This window comes from Molossus molossus, unplaced genomic scaffold, assembly GCF_014108415.1.
Source record: "Molossus molossus isolate mMolMol1 unplaced genomic scaffold, mMolMol1.p scaffold_m16_p_1, whole genome shotgun sequence".
Taxonomy (NCBI): domain Eukaryota; kingdom Metazoa; phylum Chordata; class Mammalia; order Chiroptera; family Molossidae; genus Molossus; species Molossus molossus.
Window position 1 is genome coordinate 11,189,790 of NW_023425344.1, and position 25,188 is coordinate 11,214,977.

Below are 25,188 nucleotides of genomic sequence, written 5' to 3' on the forward strand. Positions count from 1 at the left end.
ATTAATTTACCATAGGTGCATTTTTTATTTTTTTATTTTGGTACTTTAATTTTTGTATTGGCCTACCATGGAAAGTCCAACAACTTGCATCTCTGTGGTATATTTGCTGGTTTGATTTTTTTGGGGGGGAAGGTCTAAATATTTTCATTCATTTTTGTGAATAACTTAATGACTTTGCAGTTTAAATGGATAGTGGTTACAAATCAAGTTGCTTCTTATTCCCATTTTTCTGTTCAGTTCTAATTTTTAACGATATTAAGATCATGCTTTCTCTTATTTTCTCTCTTTTAAATGAAGGAAATTGATTCCAGTGGAAACATTAACTCCTGAAAATGCTTTGTATTGGCGTGTCCTTTGTGAATATTTGAAGTCAAAAGGAGATGAAGGTGAAGACTTTTTAGAGCAGATTTTGCCAGAGCCTGTGATATATGCAGAGTATTTACTGAGGTAAAATTTTGTCCTTTGGTTTGGACTGTATTGTGTTGCTATCTGTGCCAGTCTCGCAGTCCCCCTTCCCTCAAAGACGGGCTTGATTGGGAATAAATTAAAAAGGATGTTTTTGGACAAGCAGAGATAAATAGGTATGCATATTGAGTCTTTCTGAAGAAAGAAGAAGTTAATATGTTTAGGGACATTTCTTGGAAACAAGATGTGATTGTGTACATTTCTCCATAAAGTTTGAAAATGATGTGTTACTCTGAAATTGGTTAGCAAACTTTTTCTAAGTGCTAGATAGTAAATAGGTGAGAGTCTGTGGGCTATACTGTCTCTGTCACAATGACTCAGTTCTGCTGTGGAAGTGCAAACACAGCCAAAGACAAAATGGAATGAATAAGTAAGTGTGAGTGGTTTTCGACAAAACTTTTATCGACGCTAAAATTTGAAGTTGATATAATTTTCACATGTATGTATTTTCACATACATGTTTTAAACTAGTATTTAAAAATGCAAAAATCTTAGCTTGCAAGCTATAGAAAACAAGCAGTAGGCTGTCTCTGGTGCATGGGCTGTAGTTTTCCAACTGACAGGGTAGACGTTTGTGGTCAGTTTTAGTATTAATTAAAACTGTTACTATTTGGCTTTTTGTTTATTTTTTCAAAATGTACTTTTTTTCTTAAATTATTTGAATTACTCTACGTTTTTCTTATTCCACTTTAAAATTCTACGAATAAAACATGAATTCATTCTTGTCAAAATTCCAATAAAGATGTATATAGAATAAAAATGTATAATTTCCTCTTTTAACTCCTTATTCCTCAAATCTCATTGATTTCTTTGGAGTTAACAGTTTGGGGTGAATATTTTCAAACCTTTCTCTACGTTTGCATTACAAGTACACTAAATGCAGAAATGCTTTTAAAAAATATAGCACACTATATATAGTGTGTTGTTTTTTTTTAAACTACTGGTGTCTGCAATCATTATATGCTGGTGCATATAAATATATCACAGTCTTAACAGCATATCATTTGATAGTGTGGTGGTATTGCATTTACTCCTTTGTTGATGGACATTTTAGGAGTTCACCGATTTTATAGTTGTGTTAAACTTCCTTGTACATTTTTATGTACATTTGGGATTTTGAGGGGTTGATTTTCAGAAGTGGAATTGCTGTGCCAAAAGTTATATATATTGGTGTGTAGATTTTTAACTTTATGCTTTTGATGCATTTTTAAAAGCATATTATGAATTATAGGCCTGAATTTTCCCCCCCTTTATTGATTTTACAGAGAGGAAATGAGAGGTGGAGAGAGAGAGAAACAAAACATTGATGAGAGAACATCAATTAGATGCCTCCTGCATGCCTCCCACTGGGGATTGGGCCCACAACCTGGGCATGTGTCCTGACCAGGAATCGAACTGCTGACCTCTTGGTGCATGGGTCGACGCTCGAACACTGAGCCACACTGGCCATAGGCCTGAATTTTTTTTGTATGAAATAATACTGTTCTGTTTTTGCTTATAATGTTCTCACATGTGAGTTAGGAAGCAGAGCTATAAATGCATTTGAATTTCATATGCAAAATATTAATCTAGGATAAATATCTTAAATGTGAGCCAACATGGGAACTTACAGCTTGAGCTCTTAGTAACATCATGTAAAACATGTGAATTTACTAGTGTTTTAATGGTAATTATTTCAGGTTTTAACATTTAGTTAGAGTATTCCTTATAGTGCTGTTTGGGTCATGTTGAAATGTTTCTAAAGGGAATGAGTTTGATGTAATGCTTAGTAATATGTATTAATATGAGAGCAATAAATTATTATGGAAGATAGGTGAAATAGAAAAATAGGAGATGTTCAGCAGTTAGAGAGTCGGCCTGTGGACCAGAGCGTCCTGGGTTCGGTTCCCGCTAAAGGCATGTACCTCGGTTGTGGTTTGTCCCCGGCCCCAGTTGGTGTCGTGTGGGTGGCAGCCACTCGATGTGTCTCTCTCATGTCGATGTTTCTCTCCCTCTCTTCCCCCTTCTCTTTCTCCTGCTCTATCTGAAGATAAATGCAAAAATGTCCTCTGGTGAGGATAAAAAATAAATAAATAAATAAAAAATAAAGTGGATGATTCAGTGGTTTTAAAAAAAAGAAAAATAGGAGATGTTAAATATTTAAATGACATAGAGGGGGAAGCTCTTATCAGAGACTGCTTCATAAATTGATTAATTCTTAGTTAATATTGACATCTAAAGAGCTTACTTATTCTTATATTTCCTTTGTCACTTGTCACTTAATCTGTGATTTTTTTTTTTTTTTCTGAAAGGGGAAGAGAAAGGCAAGGGTTAATCTGTGAATTTTGAAATAACTTCAGTCAACTTGTTTTTTCACTTAGAGGAAAACTTTAAAAGTTGTATTTTAATTGAAAGAATACTTAATAAAAATGATTTTTGACAGGTAGAGCAACATTACTAGATAGGATTAATATACTTGGGTACAGAAACAATTAAATGGAAAAATTTTCATGATAGATAATCTTAGGAATATATTTCAGGCATTTTGTAGCAGGAAGAGTTAGTGACTCAGAATTCTGATAGAAAACAGTTTTCTATTACCTAAGGTGTTCACATAAAGAGGGGAATCAGGGATATTAAATGAGGCTTATCAAATTTGAGTAAGAAAGAGGGACATCAACACAATTTTTAGAAAGTTATCTTACATACAAATTCTTGGAGTGAACTTTTAAATAAGGCTTTCTTAGTGATCTCTTCATTATAATGAATATCTTTAAAAATGGTTAAAAGAGATGATTTCATGGTACTTAAAATTGGTGGTTCCATTTTAAGTTACATTTGTACAGTTTAGGATTTGTTACCGATTAATGAAAAAAATATTCTTTGATGCTGTGCATTGTGCTAAAGCTGGGGTAAAGTAGGAAGGGATTCAGAGATGACTGAAGGATTTTTAACTATCAGAAATCAGTAACTACATACTGATCTATTGATTTTAAAATATATATATATATATGTGTGTGTGTTGATTTATATATTATTGATCTTTAGAGGGAGAGGGAGAGAAACATTGATGAGAGAGAAACATAGATGGACTGTCTACTGTACACCCTGTACTAGGGATTAAGCTGTACCCTGGGCATGTGCCTTGGCCAGAAATTGAACCTGAAACCTCTCTGTGCATGGGATGATGCCCAACCAACTAGCCACACTGGCAAGGGCTGATCTATTTATTGATTTTGATATATGTTAGTTGTGTAGCCTTTCTTTAGCTTCTTGTAAAAGTCCAGTGGGTGGCTGATGCCCATGAAGGTTCTAATCTCATGACCAGAGATTTTTGAGCTTTTATACACTCTTGGAAAGCATTAAAAAAGATGAGCCAATGTGTTTACATACACAGTTCTGCAGTTTCTATAAGTTGATTTTTGTTGACATTTTTAAAATGACATTTTTCATCCGGATTGTTGTTTTTTATATTGCAACCTACAGGCATCTAGTTGTTTAAGCACACACAAAAGGGAGACCTTCTGTAGGCTACTGAGTATTTTCTAGGTGAGGATTGTAAAAGGCTTTAATTAGGGCAGTGATAGAATACAGGGGTAGTTGAAGGTGCTGTTCAGTAGCACCTACACTAAAATAAGAACAATACAGAGATTGGTAGGGCCCCTAAGCAAGGATAATACAGATTCATAAAGCTATTTATATTTTTCTGATTTTTTAAAAGGTTATTGTATTCATGGATTACTTATATAATTAGCATTATTACCACTATTCTTTTAAACAAAATAATGGTTAATTAAGGATGATGATGAAGGAAGACTAGCTCTTTATGAAATTGGATTTTGGAGAAGGAATGCAGAACTTTTAATTGAGAATATTAGAGACATACTTGAAACAAATAGAAAATAATATTGAATATCAACTATAATAGAAAGATAAAAAAATTAAAAATAAGAGAATACAAGTGACATTGAAGGAATTAGTTATCAGTTTGAGAGAAATAAATATGTACCTCTTAAAATTTCTCATAGGAAATTTTAATTTTTAATGAAAATATATTTCAAATTATTTTGATTCATACCAGTAAGTTTGTTTGCAAAAAAGTTCATGACAGTAGTATTGAATGTACTCTGTAAACCAAATTGGTATCATGTGGTGTAAACATCCATATATTTGTATTAATGTGAACTGAAAAAAGACCTTTTTCTGACCTAATGGGGATCTGTTCAATGTTTTTTTAACACATTCTATATTTTATTAATTCTTCTTGTTTTAGTTATATTCAGAGCATTCCAGTAGTTGAAGATGAACACAGAAATGATTTTTCCTACATTGGACATTTGATGACAAAAGAGTTCATAGGTCAGCAATTGATTCTAATTATCAAGTCTTTGGATACCAACGAAGAAGGAGGAAGGTATGTCTAAATGTTAACCCTAGTTCTAATTTATTCCAATCCTATATTGAAATACAGTATTTTTACAATATAATTAAATATACAGGGGTTGACAAAAGTAGGTTTACAGTTGTTTGTATGGAAAATAATAATTAGTAAATAATTATACAAGAATAAACTGTTTTGTGTACTCACAACTGTAAACCTTTTTTTGCACACCCCTGTATTTAACCTAACTCTCTGACATGTTATAAAAAGTATTCTCTTTCCTCTCTATATATGTAATATATAAAAGAAAACATACAATTTCCCTCCTTTCCCTTTCTATATACAGGGTGTCCCCAAAACATGTATTCACACTTTGAATGATTATAAAGTCAGTGTTTATTAATATACAGTTTGTTTTCAAAACTTAAAAGAATCTACAGAAATGAATTTTTTTTTTTTTTTGTCAGCACTTGTTTTCAAACGGATGATCATTCTGGTCCAGGCCCTGCTGGTAACATGAGGCAGTGCAATCACAAACACCAAAAATCATTTCATTTGGTATTTGTGCACTCTTAATTTGTCAACTGTTAATGCTTTTGCACCGTAAACTTTATCTTTTGTGTATCCCCATAAAAAAAGTCTAGTGGCACTTCAGGATAAGTTTTCTTTGTTCAAAGCATAATCTGGCTTCACCCATTATTTCAAATCAATTAAACCTGAAAAGGAGTGAACATTGTGAGTTATCAGCTGTTAAAAAGTGTGTATACAGCCCAGCCGGTGTGGCTCAGTGGCTGAGTGTTGACCCATGCACCAAGAGGTTGCCAGTTTGATTCCCAGTCAGGGCACATGCCCAGGTTGTGGGCCAAATCCCCAGTGGGGGGCATGCAGGAGGCAGCCAATTGATGTCCCTCTGTCTCTCTAAAATCAATAAAGAAAAAATATTTTTAAAAAGTGTGTATACCGTGTTTTGGGACATCCTGTATGTGTGTGTGTGTGTGTGTGTGTGTGTGTGTGCACTTGTGTGTATTAAAATATATAAGGTATTTTTTTAATGAGGATTTTTTATGTTTATTTGTTTATTTTTTTATTTTATGTGGCCTTAATTCAGTGTTTTAGAATAAATCAATGAAATTGCAGGTTTATGCTTAAAAATCTATTTGTTATCATGACAGGGTTAGTAGTACTATCTAAAAGATTTTATTTCCTTCTGGTATTTTGTCATTTCATTATGTTGGTTTATAAAAGATTATATGGTCATTTATTTTTGTTGAAAGTATTACAGATGTCCCCCTTTTATCCCCATTCACCTCCCTCATTCCCACTTTCACCCCCCTCTTGCCTTCCCCACCCTAGTGTTATAAGGTCATTTTTAGAAATTATTATTTTTTACAGAACATAATTTTGTTGTTGTTAATGTTCACCTGAGGATATTTTTTATTGATTTTTTTTTTTTTAAGATAGAGTAGGAGGGAGTGGTGGTAGCGGGGGGGGGACGGGGGGACGGGGAGCGCGAGCAGTCATTGATTTAAGAGAGACACCAGGATTGGTTGCCTCCCACATGACCCTGATGGGCCACGAGTCAAACCTGGCAACCCAGGTAATGTGCCCTTGACCGGGAATCAAAGTCGCTACTCAAAATTGCGACCCTTCAGCACGCAGGCCAACACTCTAACCACAGCCAAACTGGCCAGGGCTCAGAACATGAATTTTTGACCTAAAATCTATACATATATTTTTTACTTATAGTAATAAAAAAGAACTGAGACAAATATGATTAAGTCTGAAGAAGAGGTGAAATTTTAGAGATAAAATGTGTTTCTGGTGTCATATTTAAATTAAAATAGTTCTCTTTGAATGCAGGAAACGACTGCTGGCTATTTTACAGGAGATTCTTACTCTACCCACAACCCCGATGTCCCTAATTTCTTTTCTTGTTGAGAGACTGCTCCACATCGTTACAGATGATAATAAGAGAACACAAATTGTAAGTAATTTTCTTCATTATAGATCAAGATAAGAGGTTTTGGTCAATGACAGGATTGTCTTAACTTTTTTTTCAGTACTTTTTGTTTTGTCTTTAGCTTCCATTTGTTTTGATTTTTTTGTCTCAGGTTTTTAAAATTAAAACCAGATCTCTCTCTCACACACACACATTTAAAAACACATCTCCTCCTCTTAACATACCATTGTGTTGTATCATTTGAAATGGAGCAGGTTAGGGAAGAGGTGATGTTGGGCATTGATCACTAGAGTGTTTGAGAACTGGCTCAAGTTATATACCTGGGTTCAGATCCCCTCTGAGATTTCTGGCTTTGTGATTTTGAGAAAGGCATTTAATTTAGACCTTTTAGTTGTCTGCAAAATAAGAATAACAATAAAACCTACCTTTCATTATTTAATGAAATAATGTTCATGAAATCTTTTGTAAATACAGAAATAAATGTTACTATAATATTACTGTTGTTATTTTCTCTGGGATAGCCAAAAAAAGCCAAACCAAAAAAAAAAAAAGTAGACCTGTCATTGCTTTTCATAAAATCATACCATCTCAGAGATGTAAGTTAATTCAGAGGTGGTCTTTTCCAATCTCTCTTTAGATACACATACTTATACATAAATCCCTTCTACAACATTTCTAATTAGTGGGTATCTAGTGTCTGCGTAAGTACCCTTATTTGGGATGCAGCCTTTTCCTGAATCGGCCAATTCTAGTGGCTCTGAAAAGAAAGTTATGCTGTCATTATGCATTATATATCCAGGGCACAAAGAGTATTCCGTTTTTTATATTTAACTCCCAAGGAGCTGAACAAGGGAAGGAAGTGAAGATTTTAGGCAGAGAATTTTAGTTTTATGGTACCTGATGTTAAGACACTATATTCATGTTTTCTGTTTCTCAAGCAATATGTGAGAACTTATCTTCAGTATCTACGTGCCTGTTATCCTCCCATAATCTTAGAGTTTATAGTCAGATGTATTATTTGGTCAGTTTTTTTATAAAATTGTTTAGCAAATAGAATATGTACCATTTTCACTTGTATATTTTGTTCTATTTTTCAAGAGATTGAATACTACTTAGAGTTTTATATAGCAGTTTGATGTCATTTTCTGAAATAGAACATATATTAAAGCATGTACTCTGTATTATAACTTGTCAGGTTACAGAAATTATCTCAGAGATTCGGGCACCAATTGTTACTGTTGGTGTTAAAATTGATCCAGCTGATGCAAGAAAGAAAGAACTCAAGGTAAATCTCTTCTGAAATAAAGAAATACTTGAATATAATGTAGTTGTGCAAGTCTTTTATTCCTTCTTGCTGTACATTTTCAGAATTGTTCTCATGAGGTCAAATTATTGGTTAACTATTAAAGTATAAGAGTATCTAAAATGCTGCCAGATTATGTCAGCCTGAAAGATTTATCGGTCTCTGTTTCAGGAAGACTACAACTTTGTATATGCCTGACTGATTAACTTCTGGGACGTTGAGATGTTAAATTGTACTCTTCAGTTTGTTACAGATTTTCATATTAATAGATTTTGTTTGGTATTTACATAGTCATTTTATATCTTTCCTAGATGGCTGAAATAAAAGTTAAACTTATTGAGGCAAAAGAAGCTTTGGAAAATTGCATTACCTTACAGGATTTTAATCAAGCATCAGAATTAAAAGAAGAAATAAAAGCATTAGAAGATGCCAGAGTAAACCTATTGAAAGAGACAGAGCAACTTGAACTTAAGGAAGTCCATGTAGAGAAGGTACAGATAACTTCTTTATACTAAATTTCAACTGATATTTATCCCAACTAAACCTTGTTTTCTTAACTCAGAAAGCTGCCAGAATATGTTCACTTAGGAGAGATTTTTATAACAGTACCATGAGTTAATATGAAAATATTTTTGTTCCCTCCTGTTCCTTTCTATTTTGGACTTTGAAAGGCCTTAATTAACTTTCATTATTGTAGCTAGGACTTTATTTGCTTCCTTAAATGCTAACCCCTGGAATCTATAGTCCTTTTTCTGCCCTGGCCAGTGTGGCTTAGTTGTTTGGAGTGTTTTTCCACATACCGAAAGGTCGTGGGTTTGATTCCTGGTCAGAGCATAAACCCAGGTTGCGAATTTGATCCCCGTGGGTCGGGGCACATACTGGAGGCAACCGATTGATGTTTCACTCTCACATCTATGTTTCTCTCTCAAGTCAATAAAAGCATGTCCTCTGGTGAGGATTAAAATAAAAATGAAGACTTCTTTGCCAAGGAAATGGTTTCCTTCTGGTTGAGTTTTTGTTTGTTTTGAATGGTTAAGAAAAGGAAAATGCATCCATCTATTTATCTTTTCCTTATTTGTGGAAGACTCAGGACCTTTCTGTTACTAGGAAAATAATTTCAATAGTAACTGTACCATTATACACATATTTTAAATTTTTAATTATGTGTCACATAATAGGTAAATTCTGAGGCATGTGTTGTTTGGCAATTTTAACTCAATTTTTTTTTTTTAAATCCTCACCCGAGGACATTTTTCCATTTTTTGTTCAGATAGAGTGGGGTGGGAGAGAGACAGTGAGCGAAATATCGATGTGAAAGGGACACATTGAAGTGGCTGCCACCCCCACGACCCAACCAGGGCCGGGGACAAACTGCAACTGAGATACATGCCCATAGTGGGAACTGAACCCACGTCTCTCTGGACCGCAGGCCGACGTTCTATCGCTGAGCCAAACCGGCCAGGGCTTAACTCAATTTTTATTGTTGACACTATTACAGATGTTCCCATTTCCTGCTGCCTTTGCTCATATCCACCCAACCCCAGCTCCCCATTTTCTGTGGCCATCATGACACTGTTACCTGTGTCTAAGGGCTTTGGCTAATTCCTTCACCTTCTTTGTCATTGTGTGAATATCATAGAGTGCACTTACACAAACCTAGGTGGCATAGCTTACTACACACCTAGGCTATGTTGTATCGTTTATCGCTCCTCAGCTGCAAACCTGTACAGCATGTTACTGTACTGAATACTGTAGGTAGGCATTTGTAACACAATGGCATTTGTGTATCTAAACATATCTAAACATAGAGAAGGTACAATAAAAATACAGTATAAAATGTTAAGAGTGTGTGTGTGTGTGTGCATGCATGTGCTCTTACGCACGTTTTGGGGAGCAGGGGTAGGGCTGTGGAGCGATGTTCCATCAAGGGCGAGTATGTCCAAGGAGGAGGGAGAGAGGGAATGAAGAAAAAGGAAGGGCAGATATCAAAAGAGACAGAGATAAAGCTGGAGAGGAGGAAGAGAAAGTGAGGGTGGAGAGAAACAGGACTGGGAGGAAAAAGAGAGAAACAGGGAAGGGAATGGAGTTTGTACACAAGTGTGTGTGCAGTGTATGTGTGGCATGTGTGCCAATGCGCTCAGACAGGGACTGCCTCCCTTCCCCAACCTCTCCACCTTTCCTTGCCAACTCTTGGCTCCAGCCACTGTTTGGTGCACAGCGTGTAGACAGCATGCTGAACCTCTTAAACCACCCAGTGCTAGGAGTAAATTCAACATCTAGTCATGTCCAGCCTTTTCTTTCAACATCACAAACTTTTGCTTATACTAGAATCTAATGGGACCACTCTAGTATGCATATGGTCCATTCATTGACCAAACATGTGGTGTATCACTGTACTCTTGTTTTTAGAAAAAGTTAAGTATCTTTGTTATTTTCAATGAAATAGTAAACATATCTAGCAACATTTAAAGCTAAGTTTCAGCTGTCTTTTTAAAACTCAGTTTTATTATTATTATTATTATTATTTTTTATCCTCACCCGAGGACATTTTTCCATTTTTTGTTCAGGTAGAGTGGGAGGGAGAGAGAGGAACAGAGAGAGAGAGAGAGAGAAACATCAATGTGAAAGGAACACATCGAGTGGTTGCCACCCGCACAACCGACCAGGGCTGGGGACAAACTGCAACCGAGGTACGCGCCCTTAGCGGGAACCGAACCCGGGTCTCTCAGGACCGCAGGCCGACGCTCTAACCGCTGAGCCAAACCAGCCAGGGCAGTTTTATTATTTTTTTAATCCTCAGGTGAGAATAGGTTTTTATTCAGAGAGAGAGAAAGAGAGAGAGAGAAACATCAATTGGTTGCCCCTATACATGCCCAACTGGGATCGAACCTGAAACCTTTTGGTGTATAGTATGATGCTCCAAATTACCGAGTCACCTGGCCAGGGCAAAACTTAATTGTATTTGACAAACTAGTCTTAATTAAATGTAAGATAGAATGATCTCAACTACTATACTATATGCTGTTAACTTTAATTCAAGAGGTCTTTTCTGATAATACCTTTTGAAGTAAACATTTATCATTGCACTTTTAGTCTAGGAAGTGCTGATAAGTGTATTCTCATACAGAAAATGTTGGATAGGGAGGAGTTTATTATACAGAAGTGTTCTGTAAGATATGTGATGTCCTTGAGCTCTTTAGCCATAAACAGCTCCACTGTAACACCTCACCTTCCCAATAAATGTGCTGAATTTTATTTCCATAGCTAGTAGCTTATTCTTTTTGTTTGACAAAGTCTGTGGATTATTATAGGCTCTTAAATTTGAGGAGCAAATTTAAAATGAAAATATAAACTGAAAAATGATATAAATTGTAGGTCTGAATTAGGAAAATGTTAACAAAACAAAGGTAGTCTACATGATTAATATTGTCTATCTTGACATGCTTTGACTATTTACATGTTTATTTTTCCTACTTAAGGGTTATAAACTTGTTATAGTGCAGTTACAGCATAGCCCAATAAATGCTATGGTCAGAGACATATAGGGTTTTATGTATAGTACAGGGGTTTTCGCTTTTACTTATTTAACTTAGATAGGGTATTGTGGGCTTCCCAGAGGAAGAAATGTTTTAACTTATGATTTGAATAAAAATAATAATATAAACAGGATGCTTCTTCTGTGATAGTCACTGCTTTAAACACTTCACAAGTGTGAATGTCCTTGATTATAACCTTATGATGTTGATATTATTATTCTCATTTTTAGAGGGCAGATAACTTGCCCAAAGTCACACAGGTAGTAAATGGTGGAGACAGAATTCAAACCCAGTCAAGTGGCTTTCGATTAGTGCTTTTAGTGCACTCTGTTGTCTCTTAGCAATGAATTGTTAAGGGAATGTTGTAGGCAGGTGGAACAACTGTGTGAAGGCTCAGAAGTTAAAGAGCCTGTTGTGTTTAAAAACTTCAGATCCACATGATTAGAGAACTGAGGGGGAGAATTAGAAGTCTGGAGGGAAAATTAAGGGCTAGGTCATGTAAGACCTTGTATAAGCAATATTTAAAACTCTGTGCTACCCAAGGATCATGATGAACCACTAAAGGGTTTTAAGGGGTAGGATGGATGAGGTTTGTCTTAGAAAGATCACTGTTACTCAGAAAATGGATTGCAGTGTGTAAAAAACTAGGCAGGCACAACAGTTAGAAGACTGTTATAGTACTGTGGGCTTGAAGTGGTTGCAGTCTGAACAAGATAATGATGGTGGATATAGGAAGTAGTAGTAGATTTGAGAAGTATTTAGGAATTAGGAACAAAGAAGAGTGAGTCTTTTGGTTTGGACAACTGGATAGATGACTAACATCTGTGGGGATAGTCTTGATTTGGACAACTGGATAGATGACTAGTCTTTTGATTTGGACAACTGGATAGATGACTGACATCTGTGGGGATAGCACAAGAGGAGGAAGGATTTGGACATTTTGAGTTTGAGAAGCCTGTGGAATATACAAGGCTAAATGTCTTCTAGCAGTTGTATATATGAATCCAAAACTCAGAAAATAGCTGAGCTAGCTCACAGATAGTAAATGAAGTTGTATGACTGGGTAAGATTGCCCAGAGTGTGTCAGCAGAGGAAATACGGTCTAGACAAAGCCCTGAGAAAGCAGACATTTAAGGAATGGGTAGAAGAAATTCTTAATAATGCTGAATATTTTGTTTCTTTTTAGAATGATGCTGAAACACTACAGAAATGTCTTATTTTGTGTTATGAACTGTTGAAACAGATGTCCACTTCAACAGGGATAAGCGCGACCATGAATGGCATCATTGAATCCTTGGTATGTTGGTGGCCTTTGAAGCTTTATTTTAGTGCTCTCCTTTCTCATTTTATAAGTAATATATTCCTTGGAGTTCAAAAGAATGAAAAGATGAACAGTTTAAATGTCTGATAATATAAATGGTAAAAAAAAAATGGCTTCAATCATATTATGAGGATTAAATTAAAATAATGCACGTAAAGACCTAGTATGTAGTTTTTTTTTTAAATTTTTCAAAAATTAATTTATGCTGGAAAGAGATGCAGAATATCTTCATTCTTTGAATAGTAAGAGGAAATGACAGGAATATTGAACTACTGGAATCTTGATATATAGTAAGAATATGAAAAGATACATTGTGAACTCTGTGAAGGAGTTTATTTATTACTATATATTTATTAAAACATTTTTTTTTTGGAAGGGTGATGTGGCTGGGGCTTCGCCGGCCTCACTATGTCTGCCATTTTCAATTTTTAGAGCCTGTTGACTGTAATCTTGCTGTTTATATGTACCTGTGCTTATATCCGATCCCTGGCACCTAGCCTCCTGGACAGAAATAAAACTGGATTGTTGGGTGCATTTTGGAAATGCGCCAGAATTGGTGAACGGAATAGTCCTTATGTTGCAGTATGCTGTATAGTGATGGCCTTCATCATCCTCTTCACACAGTAGCTTGGAAAGATACCTGAATTTAATTGCCATCAGATTTCAATATAAAAAGGCGACTTATCTGCAGAAAATAATGGAAAGAATGGTTAACTTTTATCTCTCAACATTGAATGAGATAAATTCCCAGCTGCTGTTCTCTATTTTGTTATTGGACCAGTGTTCTATATAATTAGGATATGACCGTTTAATATTCAAAGAGTTTGTAACAATCAGTCTCAGTACTGTCACTACAATATTATATTCTGCAAATGTCATTTTGTTGTGTCTGATACCAGTTTTTAGTGAGGTATCTCTAAAGGCACTTAGAAAAAAAAATTGGTAAATTATTCAAGTTTCTTACACTGTGATTTGGAAGTGATATATCTTTGTAGAATGAGACCGTATATTGGACTAGCTTTTTTACTGGGGGAAAAAAAAGGTTCAATTTGTGTAAATAAGGATTGCATTCATTTAATAATACTTGCTTTACCTCTGGCCACACTATTTTGACCAGTAACCAGAGTACCTCTACTCTTAACGAACTTTGTAGTTTATTACAGGTTTTTAAACTATTTAAAGTAAGCCTATGCAGGTCTAAGGAGGAAGATAAATGAGATGTGACTTAAGAGTATATTACTGGGAAGGTGCTCATATTTAACATAAAAGGGTTTAGAATAGCTGGTTGGTATAGTAGCTTCTGCAGTCTCTCTCTGGTTAAGTATGGATAAAGACTTAGTACAAATAACAGACTGTAAATTATCTTAATTTTTAAATATTGATTACATGATTTATGATAACATTTGGGTTATATTGGGAAAAGAAAATATACTAACATGAGTTTCACGTGGTTTTACTTTAATGTGGCTATTAGAAAATTAAAAATGATATATGTGGCTTGCATTATATTTCTATTGGACAGCAATAAGTGGGAGGCATCACAATCAAACCAATTGAATAAGCAGAGAGCAAGGGGTAAGCATAATATAAGATGATACTGGGAAAGAATACACAGTGAGAAATTTTATGTCATGTTAAGTAGTTTTATCTTTGTCCTATGAGCATTGGGAAACCATTGAGAAAGTTTTAGCAGGTAGAAGGGGAGGTGTCTCATGATCAGACTATTTCACTCTGGATGTATTCTTCTGTTTTAGCAATTTAATATTTACCTTTTCAATAGAAAATTGACTTATTTGAGTTAGTAGACAATATGGAAATCTAGATCTATAAAATCATATAGAAATTATTTTGATCATGTTTTTAATGTATGATTTTAAATTTCTTGTCCTGCTAAAATTTTTTATAATTTCTAATTCATTTTAGATTCTTCCTGGAATAATAAGTGTTCATCCTGTAGTAAGAAATCTGGCTGTTTTATGCTTGGGATGCTGTGGACTACAGAATCAGAATTTTGCAAGTAAACACTTCGTATTACTCTTGCAGGTAGGATGATCTTGTGACAAACTCTTGATTGTTTTTCCTAAAATACTCAGAATCTGTGGTGATAATGTTAGTACTCTAAATTTAATCTATTCCAGAGCATATTGAAGTTGATGATGCTTTTTAGAGACTCAATTTTTATCTCGTGGTTTTTCTTATTCAAACACCTCTGTAGAAAAGGGGCGAAATGTCAGTTATTTAAGGATTTTTAAAATTAATCATAGTAATATTTATTGAGTGCATATTATATGCCCAGCATTTATTTTAAGCTTAGAAAAAATAAGATAGGAGCTTACATTTTAGAAAACACAATGGAAAATAAATACTATATGGTGCAGTAGGCATCAGTGATTCTGCTAGTAATTTTAAAGGAAGTCCTGTTTACTGTTGTGAAATGCATTGGCTTTTAGGTGCCCAGGAAATAAAATCCTACGTTTTTAACAATTAAAAAAAAACTAAATTTATTGGGGTAACATTGATTAATAAAATTATATAAGTTTCAGGTGTACAATTCTATGATACATCATCTGTATATTGCATCATGTGCTCTCCACTAGAAGTCAAATCTTCTTTTGTCACCATATATTTGACCCCGTTTACCCTTTACTACTCTCCTACCCCCCCTTCCCTCTGGTAACCATAGTACTGTTGTCTACGTCTGTGAGTTTTTTGTTTTTCTTATTTGTTCACTTGTTGTTTTCAGTTTTATATCCCACATCTGAGTGAAATCATATGGTTCTTGACTTTTTCTGATTTATTTCGCATAAGCATAATATTCTCAAGATCCATTTATGTTGTTACAAATGGCAGTATTTTATCTTTTCTTATGGCTGAGTAGTATTCTGTTGTGTATATGTACAACATATTTATTCAGTTGTCTATTGTAGGACACTTCGGTTGTTTCCATGTCTTGGTCACTGTGAATAGTAAAAAGGGGGTACATATATCTTTGCAAATAAATGTTTCAAAATTTTTGGATAGATACCCAGAAGAGGGATTGCTTTTTTTTTCAAGTGAAGAAAAACCTTACTAGAACACTATTTGATAGTGAAGGGTTCATTTTTGTCTAGCTTACTAAGTGGTTCCTTTTGGTTCTATAAAAATGAGGTAAACATTCATTAAAATATCCTATGTACCATTGTGAATGCTGCTGAAAAATGATAAGTTGCTATATTGAAGTTGGAATTCTGACAGAGGGGACTGGAGGTAGACATTTATATAAAATTTCTAGTACGGCAGCAAAGGAAGCACCATAGAACTCTTTCAAAAATATTCAAGTTCACTTGACCTTTAAAGATGAAATGTGAATTTTGATCCTTCTAACTTTTGCTGACATAATATCAGTAATAATATGTGGTTTGGTCATTTCAGACAAAAGAAATGCAATATGAATTTAATACGCAAGAGTGTCTTGGAGCATTTTGAAGTGATTTAGCACTAAGTCATCCCCACTTGAGAGAGAGCTGTGGGAGCCTGGGTACTGTTTGCTCCTATGTCCTTTTCTGTAGTGAAAGGAATTGTCAAAGTCATGTTGATGTGAAAGATGAATGTTTCTTAGCAAGACCATTCTACAATTTTGCCTTCTTTCAAATCAAACCAGTCAAGAGCAGCCTTGTCATAGAATTAACGTTTTAAAGAATTAGTTTTCTTTTTTCCTAATTTAAATAACTTTGATCTCTAAACTTACTTTTTTCAGGGACTGGTTATTAATATTTGCCTGAATAAAGTAACTATTTTTTTTAAATTAAAAATGTTTGTGAATACTGAGTTCAAATGAAATAAAATGAGTTTTATGTGAACTTTTATTAATTCTAAAGGTAAGCAATATAGCCAAGTAGTTTATCACTCACCAAAACTTAAGTGCATTAAAGATTATAGTAAATCCCTTTATATTAGAAATATTCAGCTCTGTTTTTTTTCATGGTTTTGAAATTTGGTATGTGGGAATTCAGTTTTATATCGGGATAGACTTATACAAATTGTTGGGCTTTCTAGACCACCCCCTTTTATAAAGGAGTACAGTCCAGTTCATTGAAAATTGAATTCACTGTTAATGGAATCTGAATTATTGAGCTAATTAGAGGAAAGTTTACCTTTAATGAAACTTGGTAACCTTGGAGAGTCTTGATATTTAATGAATGCTTTTTATTTGTTAGAATGTAATTATTATCTTTTTAAAATAAAAGGAACATAATATAATTCAGACTGACACTAGTTCCAGACCTTTTTTTAATTGAAGATGAACTTTTTAGGAAGAAAATACAACTCTAAATGTTATGGTACAAATAAATAAAATAACTAAAAAATGGAAATTTTAATTGTTTTGAAAAATGTTTTATGTAGGCTTGACACTGTTGTGAAATTAGACTAGAAAAAAATAAGATACATGTTAATTTTATGCAGCATAACAATGAAAAGTTTACTATACTTTTTGTTGGGGGATGTTTCATTTTAGGTTTTGCAAATTGATGATGTGACAATAAAAATAAGTGCTTTAAAGACAATTTTTGACCAACTGATGACATTTGGGATTGAACCATTTACAACTAAAAAAGCCAAAGTTGTTCAAAGTGAAGATGCAGAAATAAACACTGATGAAGAACAAGAGTCAAAAGAAGCTGAAGAAGTGACTGCGACAGCCAAGAATGTTTTGAAACTTCTTTCTGATTTCTTAGATAGTGAGGTAAGAAATAATCACTGCCCTATTCTTCCAAAATGTCATTTTCAGCATATACATTTGTGTTCTTTACACTTAAAATTATTAGGCTGAATTTTAAACTTGGCCAACATTTAGAAATTTTGCCTTTTGAATATAATAATTAAATTCCACTTTCACGACCAATATACCTAGTTTTGCTCTCAAATTGCATGTACCGAGAATTGGAAGGGGTTGCTATCAGATTTTCATCTTTTTCCCTGTCTTTGTGATTTATGACTTAAAATATTTTTCCCCTAAGAGTCTTAAGAAATAAATTAAACTAATTTTACATTAGGTAGGTCGAAGGTCTAAGATGGGTATGGTATGGGGTTGCATCTTTTTTCTTACGGTACTCTTGAACTATATTTTCTAGCATATAGAAACGTTCTATTAAATTTTTTTATATTGATTATTTTACTGAGGTAAAATTGACATAACATGAATTAACAAATTTAAAGTGAACAGTTTATTGCCATTTAGTACAGTCATACTGTAGTACAAGCACCACCTCTAATTTTCTTTTTTTGTTATTGTTAATCTTCTTGGGGTTATTTTTCCCACTGATTTAGAGAGAGTGGAAGGGAGGGAGGCTTGTGGAGAGAGAGACGCACGGACTGATGCTCTCTAACTGAACAACACTGGCCAGGGTACCAACTTTACTTTTTAAAAACATTTTCATTATCTCAAAAGGAAAGCTAACCCATTAGACAATTGCTGTTTATTTTTCCTCCCGACAACTACCAATTTGTATTTTGTCTCTACAGATTTAACGATTCTAGATATGTCATATAAATGGAAATTATATACAGTATGTGGCTTTGTGTGTGCTTTCTTTCACTTAGCTTGTCTTTGAGGATCATCCATATTGTAGCTTGTATCAGTACTTTATTTCTTCTTATAGCATAATTATGTTCCATTTTATATACATAGTACAATTTGTTTAGCTATTTAACCAGGCTGTTTCCACCTTTTGGCTACTGGGACTAGATAGTTCTGCTATGAACATGCATGAACATGGATTTGAGTGCCCATTCTTTGGGTATACTGGCTCATAAGGGAATTATTTTTCTTCTTAGGTCTCCCCCTAATCTAGTTAATTAACACATCCAACACCTCATTTATTTATTTATGTATTATTTTAGTGAGAACATTTAAGTTCTACTCTCAGCAAATTTCAGTTATTTAATACAGTGTTATAGACTATGTTCAACATGTAGACTATTAGGTCTACAGAACTTATTATTTTTTTAAAATGGAATAGAACTTAGTCATCTTATAACTGAAAGTTTCTACCCTTTTCTCAACCTCTCAATAATTCCCTCACCGTCTGGTCCCTGACAACCACTTTTTTACTCTGTTTCTATGAGTTTGACCTTTTTTTTAGATTTCACATATGAGTGACACCATGCAGTATTTGTTTTTCTTTGTCTGGCTATTCACTTAACATAATGTCTTTAGGATCTTTCCATGTTGCAAATGGCAGGATCACCTTCTTTTTTAATGGCTGCACTATATTCTGTTGCGCGCGTGCGCGCGCGCACACACACACACACACACACACACCCATCTGCTTTATCCATTTATCCACTGATGGACACTTAGGTTATTTTCATAGCTTGGCTATTGTAAATAATGTTTCAGTGAACGTAGAAGTGTAGATATCTCTTTGAGATCCTTTCCTTTGGCGATATACTCAGAAGTGGGATTGCTGGATCCTTTGGTAATTTTTTAAGGAACCTCTATACTTATTTTAATAGTGGCTACACCAGTTTACATTCCCACCAAAAGTGCAAAGGGTTCCCTTTTCTTCATAATCTCACCACTTGTTAATTCTTGTCTTTTTGATGATAGCCACTAACAGGTATGAGGTAGTATCTCATTGTGGTATTGATTTACATTTCCCTGATGATTCCTGATGTTGAGCACCTTTTCATAAATCTGTTGGCTATTTGTGTGTCTTTGAAAAATGTCTGTTCAGTTCCTCTGCCCATTTTTACTTACTTATTATTAATTCTCACCCAAGGATATTTTTTCCATTGATTTTTTTTTTTTAAGAAAGAGAAACATCGAAGTGAGAGAGACACATCAACTGGTGGGGGTGGGGGTGGGGCGTGGAACCTGTAAGCCAGGTATGTGCCCTTGACTGGGAATCAAACTCGTGACCCTTCAGTGTTTGGGCTGACACTAACACTATGCCACGCTGGCCAGGGCCTCTGCCTGTGTTTTTGGTTGGATTATTTTTTGGTGGAGGGGCTAGTGAGTTCCATGAGTTCTTTATATATTTTGGATATTAACCTCTTATCAGTTATGTAATTTGCAAATATCTTCTCTAATTTCATAGGTTACCGTTTCATTTTGTTGATGGTTTCCTTTGCTGTGCAGAAGCTTTTCAGTTTGTTATAGAACCACGTGTTTGTTACTTTTGTTTTCTTTGCTTTTGGGGTCACATCCAAAAAATTATTCCCAATACCTATGTCAAGGAGCTTATCCCCAGTTTCTTTCTAGGAGTTTTATGGTTTCATACTGTGATTTGTTTGCTTAAATCTTTGAGGCTATGCCAAACTGTACATGGGTTTCAATTTTTTTCCATTTAAAAAAGGTTTAGCCATTTTAGTAGATTAAAGTGATACCTCATTGTGGTTTTGAATTGCATTTCCCTATGACTAATGATGAATATCTTCATGTGCTTGTTGGCTATTTGTGTATCTTATTTGGAGAAATGTCTATTTAAGTCCTTTGTCTATTTTTTAATTAGGTTTTCCTTTTGGAGTTTTTTATGTGTACTAGGTAGTAGATCCTTAGCAGATAAATATGATAAGCAAATATTTTCTCTTTACTTCCTTAATACCTTTAGGTATGTAAAATTTTTTAAATGTTGATGAAGACTAATTTTTCTTTGTTACGTGTGTTGTTGGTGTGATATCGAAGAATATATTGCCAAATCCAAGTCATGAAGATTTGTCCCTGTGTTTTATCCGAAGCGTTTTATTCCTTTAACTTTTTATTTAGGCTGTTGATACAGTTTTAGTTAATATTCGAATGTGGTGTGATGTAGAGGTTCGCTTCATTGTTTTGCCTGTGGACATGCAATTAATTGTCCCAGCACCATTATTGAGAATCGTTTGACCACATGTGATGAGTTTATTTCGGGACTCTCAATTCTATGTCTTTGTTTATGCCTTTACCAGACTGTTTTGATTAACTTCACAGTAAACTTTTAAATTGGGGAGTTGCATTCTTCAATTTTGTTCATTCTTCAATATTGTTTAGCTATTTGGGGTCCTCTGCAATTCCTTATGAATTTGAGGATTGGCTTTTCCATTTGTGCTAAAAAGTCCATTTGAATTTTGATGGGGATTGAGTTAAATATGTAGATCAAATTGGATAGTATTGCCATCTTATCAATGTTAAGTCCTCTAACCCATGAACTAGATGTCTTTTCTTTGTTTTTTTTAGGTCATCTTTAATTTCTGTCAGAAATGTTTTATATATTTCAAGGTACAAGTTTGTTACTTCCTTGGTTAAATTTATTCCAATGTATTTTATTTTGGATGCTATTGTAAAAGTAATTGTTTTCTTAAAATCCTTTTTTGGATTCTTCATTGATGTGGTATACAAATTCAACTTATGTGTGTTAATTTGATTTTGTAACCTGCTACTTTGTTGTATTTATTTATTAGCTCTTATAACATTTTTATGTGCGTGGATTCTTTGCGATTTTCTCTGTATAAGATTGTTTCATCTGTGATGAGACTGTTTTAATTGTCTTTCCAATTTGGATGTATTGTATTTATTATTTGTGCCTAATTGCTCTGTCTGGAACTTCCAGTAGTGTTGAACAGTGGTGGTTAAGCAGGCAACCTTGTCTAGTTTATTATTTTAGGGGAAAACTTTTTAGTCCTTACCATGGAGTATGATGTGGAGTCTTCAAAAATGGCCTTCATCATTTTGATGAAGTTTCCTTCTGTTCTTCTCTTTATATATATTTTTTATTATGAAAGCATGTTTAATTTTATAAAATGCTTTATATCAACTGATGTGAGTGATCATGTGTGTTTTTTTCTATGTTATTGATGTGTGGTACATTAAATTGCTTGATTTTTCTTATGTTGAACCACCCTTACATTCTTGGGATAAATCCCACTTGGTTATGGTGTATAATCTTTTTAATATGTTGTTGGAATCAGTTGGCTAGTATTTTGTTGAAGTTTTTTTTTTTTTCCAATTCTCACCTGAGGATATTTTTCTATTTATCTTCAGATAGAGTGGGAGGGAGAGAGAGGGAAAGAAAGGGAGAGAGAGGGAAACATCTATGTGAGAGGGACACATCGACTGGTTGCCTCCCACAGGACCCAGACCAGGGCCAGGGACGAATTGCAGTCGAGGTAAGTGCCCTTGATCAGAATTGAACCTGCGATTCATTGGTCTGCTGGCCGATGCTCTACCACTGAGCTAAACCAGACAGGGCTTGCTGAAGATTTTTACCTGGTCTTCATAAGGAAAATTGGTCTGTAGTTTTCTTGTGTTGCCTTTATTTGGCTTTGGTTTCAGGGTACTACTGATAAACTGAGTTAGGAATTGTTTCTTCTTTCTATTTATTGGAAGACTGAAAAAGATTGATGGTGTTACTTTTTTTTTTTTTATCCTCACCCAAGGGCATTTTTCCATTTTTTGTTCAGATAGAGTGGGAGGGAGGGAGGGAGAGGGAGAGGGAGAGAGAGAAAGAGGGAGAGAGAGAAGAGATCGATGTGAAAGGGACACATCGAGTGGCTGCCTCCCGCATGACCAACCAGGGCCAGGGGACAAACTGCAACCAAGGTATGCGCCCTTAGCGGGAACCGAACCCGGGTCTCTCTGGACCACAGGCTGACGCTCCAACCGCTGAGCCAAACTGGCCAGGGTGATGGTGTTACTTCTTTAAGTGTTAGAATTTGCCAATGAAGACATCTGTTCTTGGACTTTCCTTTTTGGGAGGCTTCTGATTACTTTTCAAACTATTTATCTATATAGGCCTGTTGAGATTTTATATTTCTTGAATAGTTTGGTAATTTGTGTGTTTCCAGGAAATTATCCATTTCATCTAGAGTATTTAATTTGTTGGTGTTTAATTGTTCATAGTATACTCTTACAATCCTTTTATTTCTGTAAGGCCAGTTGTAATGTCCCCACTTTCAATTCTGGTTTTATTTATTTGCATCTTCTCTTTTTCGTCAGTCTAGCCGAAGGTTTTTCAAACGTGTTCATCTTTTCAAAGAACAGACTTTTGTTTTCATTGACTTTATTAGTAACCTTTTCTATTTTGTTTACTTGTTCTGTGATCGTTTTGTTTTGTTTTTTCTTTCTTCCTTCTTTGGGTTTAGTTTGCTCTTTATTTTTAGTTCCTTAAGGTGTAAAGTTAAGTTATTAATTTGAGTTTTTTTTAAATGTAGGCATTTATTGCTTTATATATATCCCTTATCACTTGCTTTTGCTGTACCCAATAACTTTTACTTTGTTGTGTTTTCATATTCATTTATCTTGAGTATTTTCTAATTTCCCTTTTGATTTCTTCTTTGACCCACTGTTGTGTAAGAAGAATGTATTATTTAATTTACATATGTTTGAATTTTCCAGTTCTCTTAACTGCTTTCCAGGTGTATTGCCTTGTGACTGGAGAAGATAGTTTATGATTTAATCCTTTATAAATTTATTGAGACTTGTTTTGGGCCTAACATAGGGTTTATCCTTGAGAATGTTCCACATGTACTTGAGAAGAATGTGTATTCTGCTGCTGTTGAGTGGAGTGTCTTTTTGGTAGGTCTTTTTGGTTTATAGTGTTAAGTGCTCTATTTTGTTACTGATCTGTCCAGTTCTATCAGTTACATTAAGTAGAGCATTGAAGTCTGCAGTTACACTTGTAGAGTGTTCATTTCTACCTGCAGTCCTGTCAATGTCTGTTCATATCAGTAAACTCCATCCAAAAGGTAGAGATTGGCTTTTTAAAATTTTGAGTTTTTAGCCTGTTTCCACATCTGTAAAATGGGGATAAGGTGCCTATTCAGTTGGTACCTTCCTCTGATGGCTGGGACCTTTACTAAGCATTGTTTTATATTTTAGCGCCATGATAAACATTTAATACATAATGATTTTTGGTTTCACACATTTAAAAGGCCTTTTGCTTCTTCTAAAGAATTTTAAGGTAATTGAAGTTTTAATAGCTAGAGTAATAATTTGTTACATAGCCAGAACTTAAAAGGGGAAACAAAATCTTATGTGCCTTTAACAGATTCATTGCACGAGTGATTTTTGGATAGTTCATATAAAAAAATTATAGGACAGGCTATGTTTTGAGGTTTAAAAAGGAAATATAAATTAAAAAATTTTTTTAATGCAAGTCATTTTTATTAGGTGTCTGAACTCAGGACAGGAGCTGCAGAAGGACTAGCCAAGCTGATGTTCTCTGGGCTTTTGGTCAGCAGCAGGATTCTGTCTCGTCTTATCTTGTTATGGTACAATCCTGTGACAGAAGAGGATGTTCGACTTCGACATTGTCTAGGCGTGTTCTTCCCCATGTTTGCGTATGCAAGCAGGTATTTACTTAGTCATATCAATGAATCAAATCTGATTTGATGTTAAATTTATACTCCCTAGGAGTCATAGAGTAGTGTTTTGTTGTTTATTCTTTTTCTTCAATGGTAAATGATGAAATGAGAAGAACTAATTTAGATTTTTATCTACCTGAATTATTTGGTTCTTTCCCAGATGAAAATGTATTGTGTTTTGATGGCGTGAATTTTATTCATAATGTATGTTTTTAAGAATGATAAATGCTTTTTCTTTACCAGTATACTTTCAAATTGTTTTTCAATAGGACTAATCAGGAATGTTTGGAAGAAGCCTTTTTCCCAACTCTGCAAACACTGGCCAATGCCCCTGCATCTTCTCCTTTGGCTGAAATAGATACCACTAATGTTGCCGAATTACTTGTAGATTTAACAAGACCAAGTGGATTACATCCTCAGGCCAAGAACTCCCAAGATTACCAAGTGAGTGAGGGTGTTAGCCTGTGGAGGGTAAGGCTGATGACTTAGGATACAGGTCCGCTATATTTTGTTTTTGTAAAATCCCTCTGATAGATTCCTTGACATAGAAGCTACAACTTGATCTTGTGATTTCTGGTTTATGTGGTAGTGCATAACACAGAGTAAGAAAAAAAGGTACTTTGGGAAATGGGGGGAAAAGGTAACCAATGGTAACAATTTTGCTACGGAAAACTTACCAAAAATGAATCACCCTCAGTACCCACTCCCCACCTACTACTGGCTGTTAATCCTTCTGAATAATGACTTAGGTTATTTAGGCCTCATTAAGTCTTCTAATGGCTTACCTGCTCTATTTCTGATAGGAGGAAGAATTCAAAGAACGAAACTTGCCTCAAGCTTATTTTTGTTTTTAATTCAAAGATAAGTTAACTTAAAACTGTCCCCTAAATTAAGTTTTATCTGGGTTTGTAATCCTTAATATCA

General features: G+C 34.6%; 1 protein-coding gene and 2 pseudogenes across 3 annotated transcripts in view; all 3 read left to right on the top strand.

Moving 5' to 3' along the window:
• Nucleotides 1–25,188, top strand: part of NCAPG (non-SMC condensin I complex subunit G) — a 37,157-nt gene that overhangs the window by 6,002 nt on the left and 5,967 nt on the right. For 2 of the 3 annotated variants that reach the window (XM_036251972.1, XM_036251981.1), the window contains exons 7-16: nucleotides 298–447; nucleotides 4,718–4,858; nucleotides 6,686–6,809; nucleotides 7,981–8,070; nucleotides 8,400–8,579; nucleotides 12,811–12,921; nucleotides 14,869–14,988; nucleotides 17,441–17,668; nucleotides 24,071–24,252; nucleotides 24,534–24,708. In XM_036251972.1, coding sequence (XP_036107865.1) covers nucleotides 298–447; nucleotides 4,718–4,858; nucleotides 6,686–6,809; nucleotides 7,981–8,070; nucleotides 8,400–8,579; nucleotides 12,811–12,921; nucleotides 14,869–14,988; nucleotides 17,441–17,668; nucleotides 24,071–24,252; nucleotides 24,534–24,708 — 1,501 coding nt within the window. Of the gene's footprint in view, nucleotides 1–297; nucleotides 448–4,717; nucleotides 4,859–6,685; nucleotides 6,810–7,980; nucleotides 8,071–8,399; nucleotides 8,580–12,810; nucleotides 12,922–14,868; nucleotides 14,989–17,440; nucleotides 17,669–24,070; nucleotides 24,253–24,533; nucleotides 24,709–25,067; nucleotides 25,126–25,188 lie in introns of those variants that run through there. The other variant, XM_036251988.1, reaches the window with a different exon arrangement.
• On the top strand, nucleotides 4,051–4,150 carry LOC118621874 (annotated as a pseudogene).
• LOC118624055 lies at nucleotides 13,354–13,630 on the top strand (annotated as a pseudogene).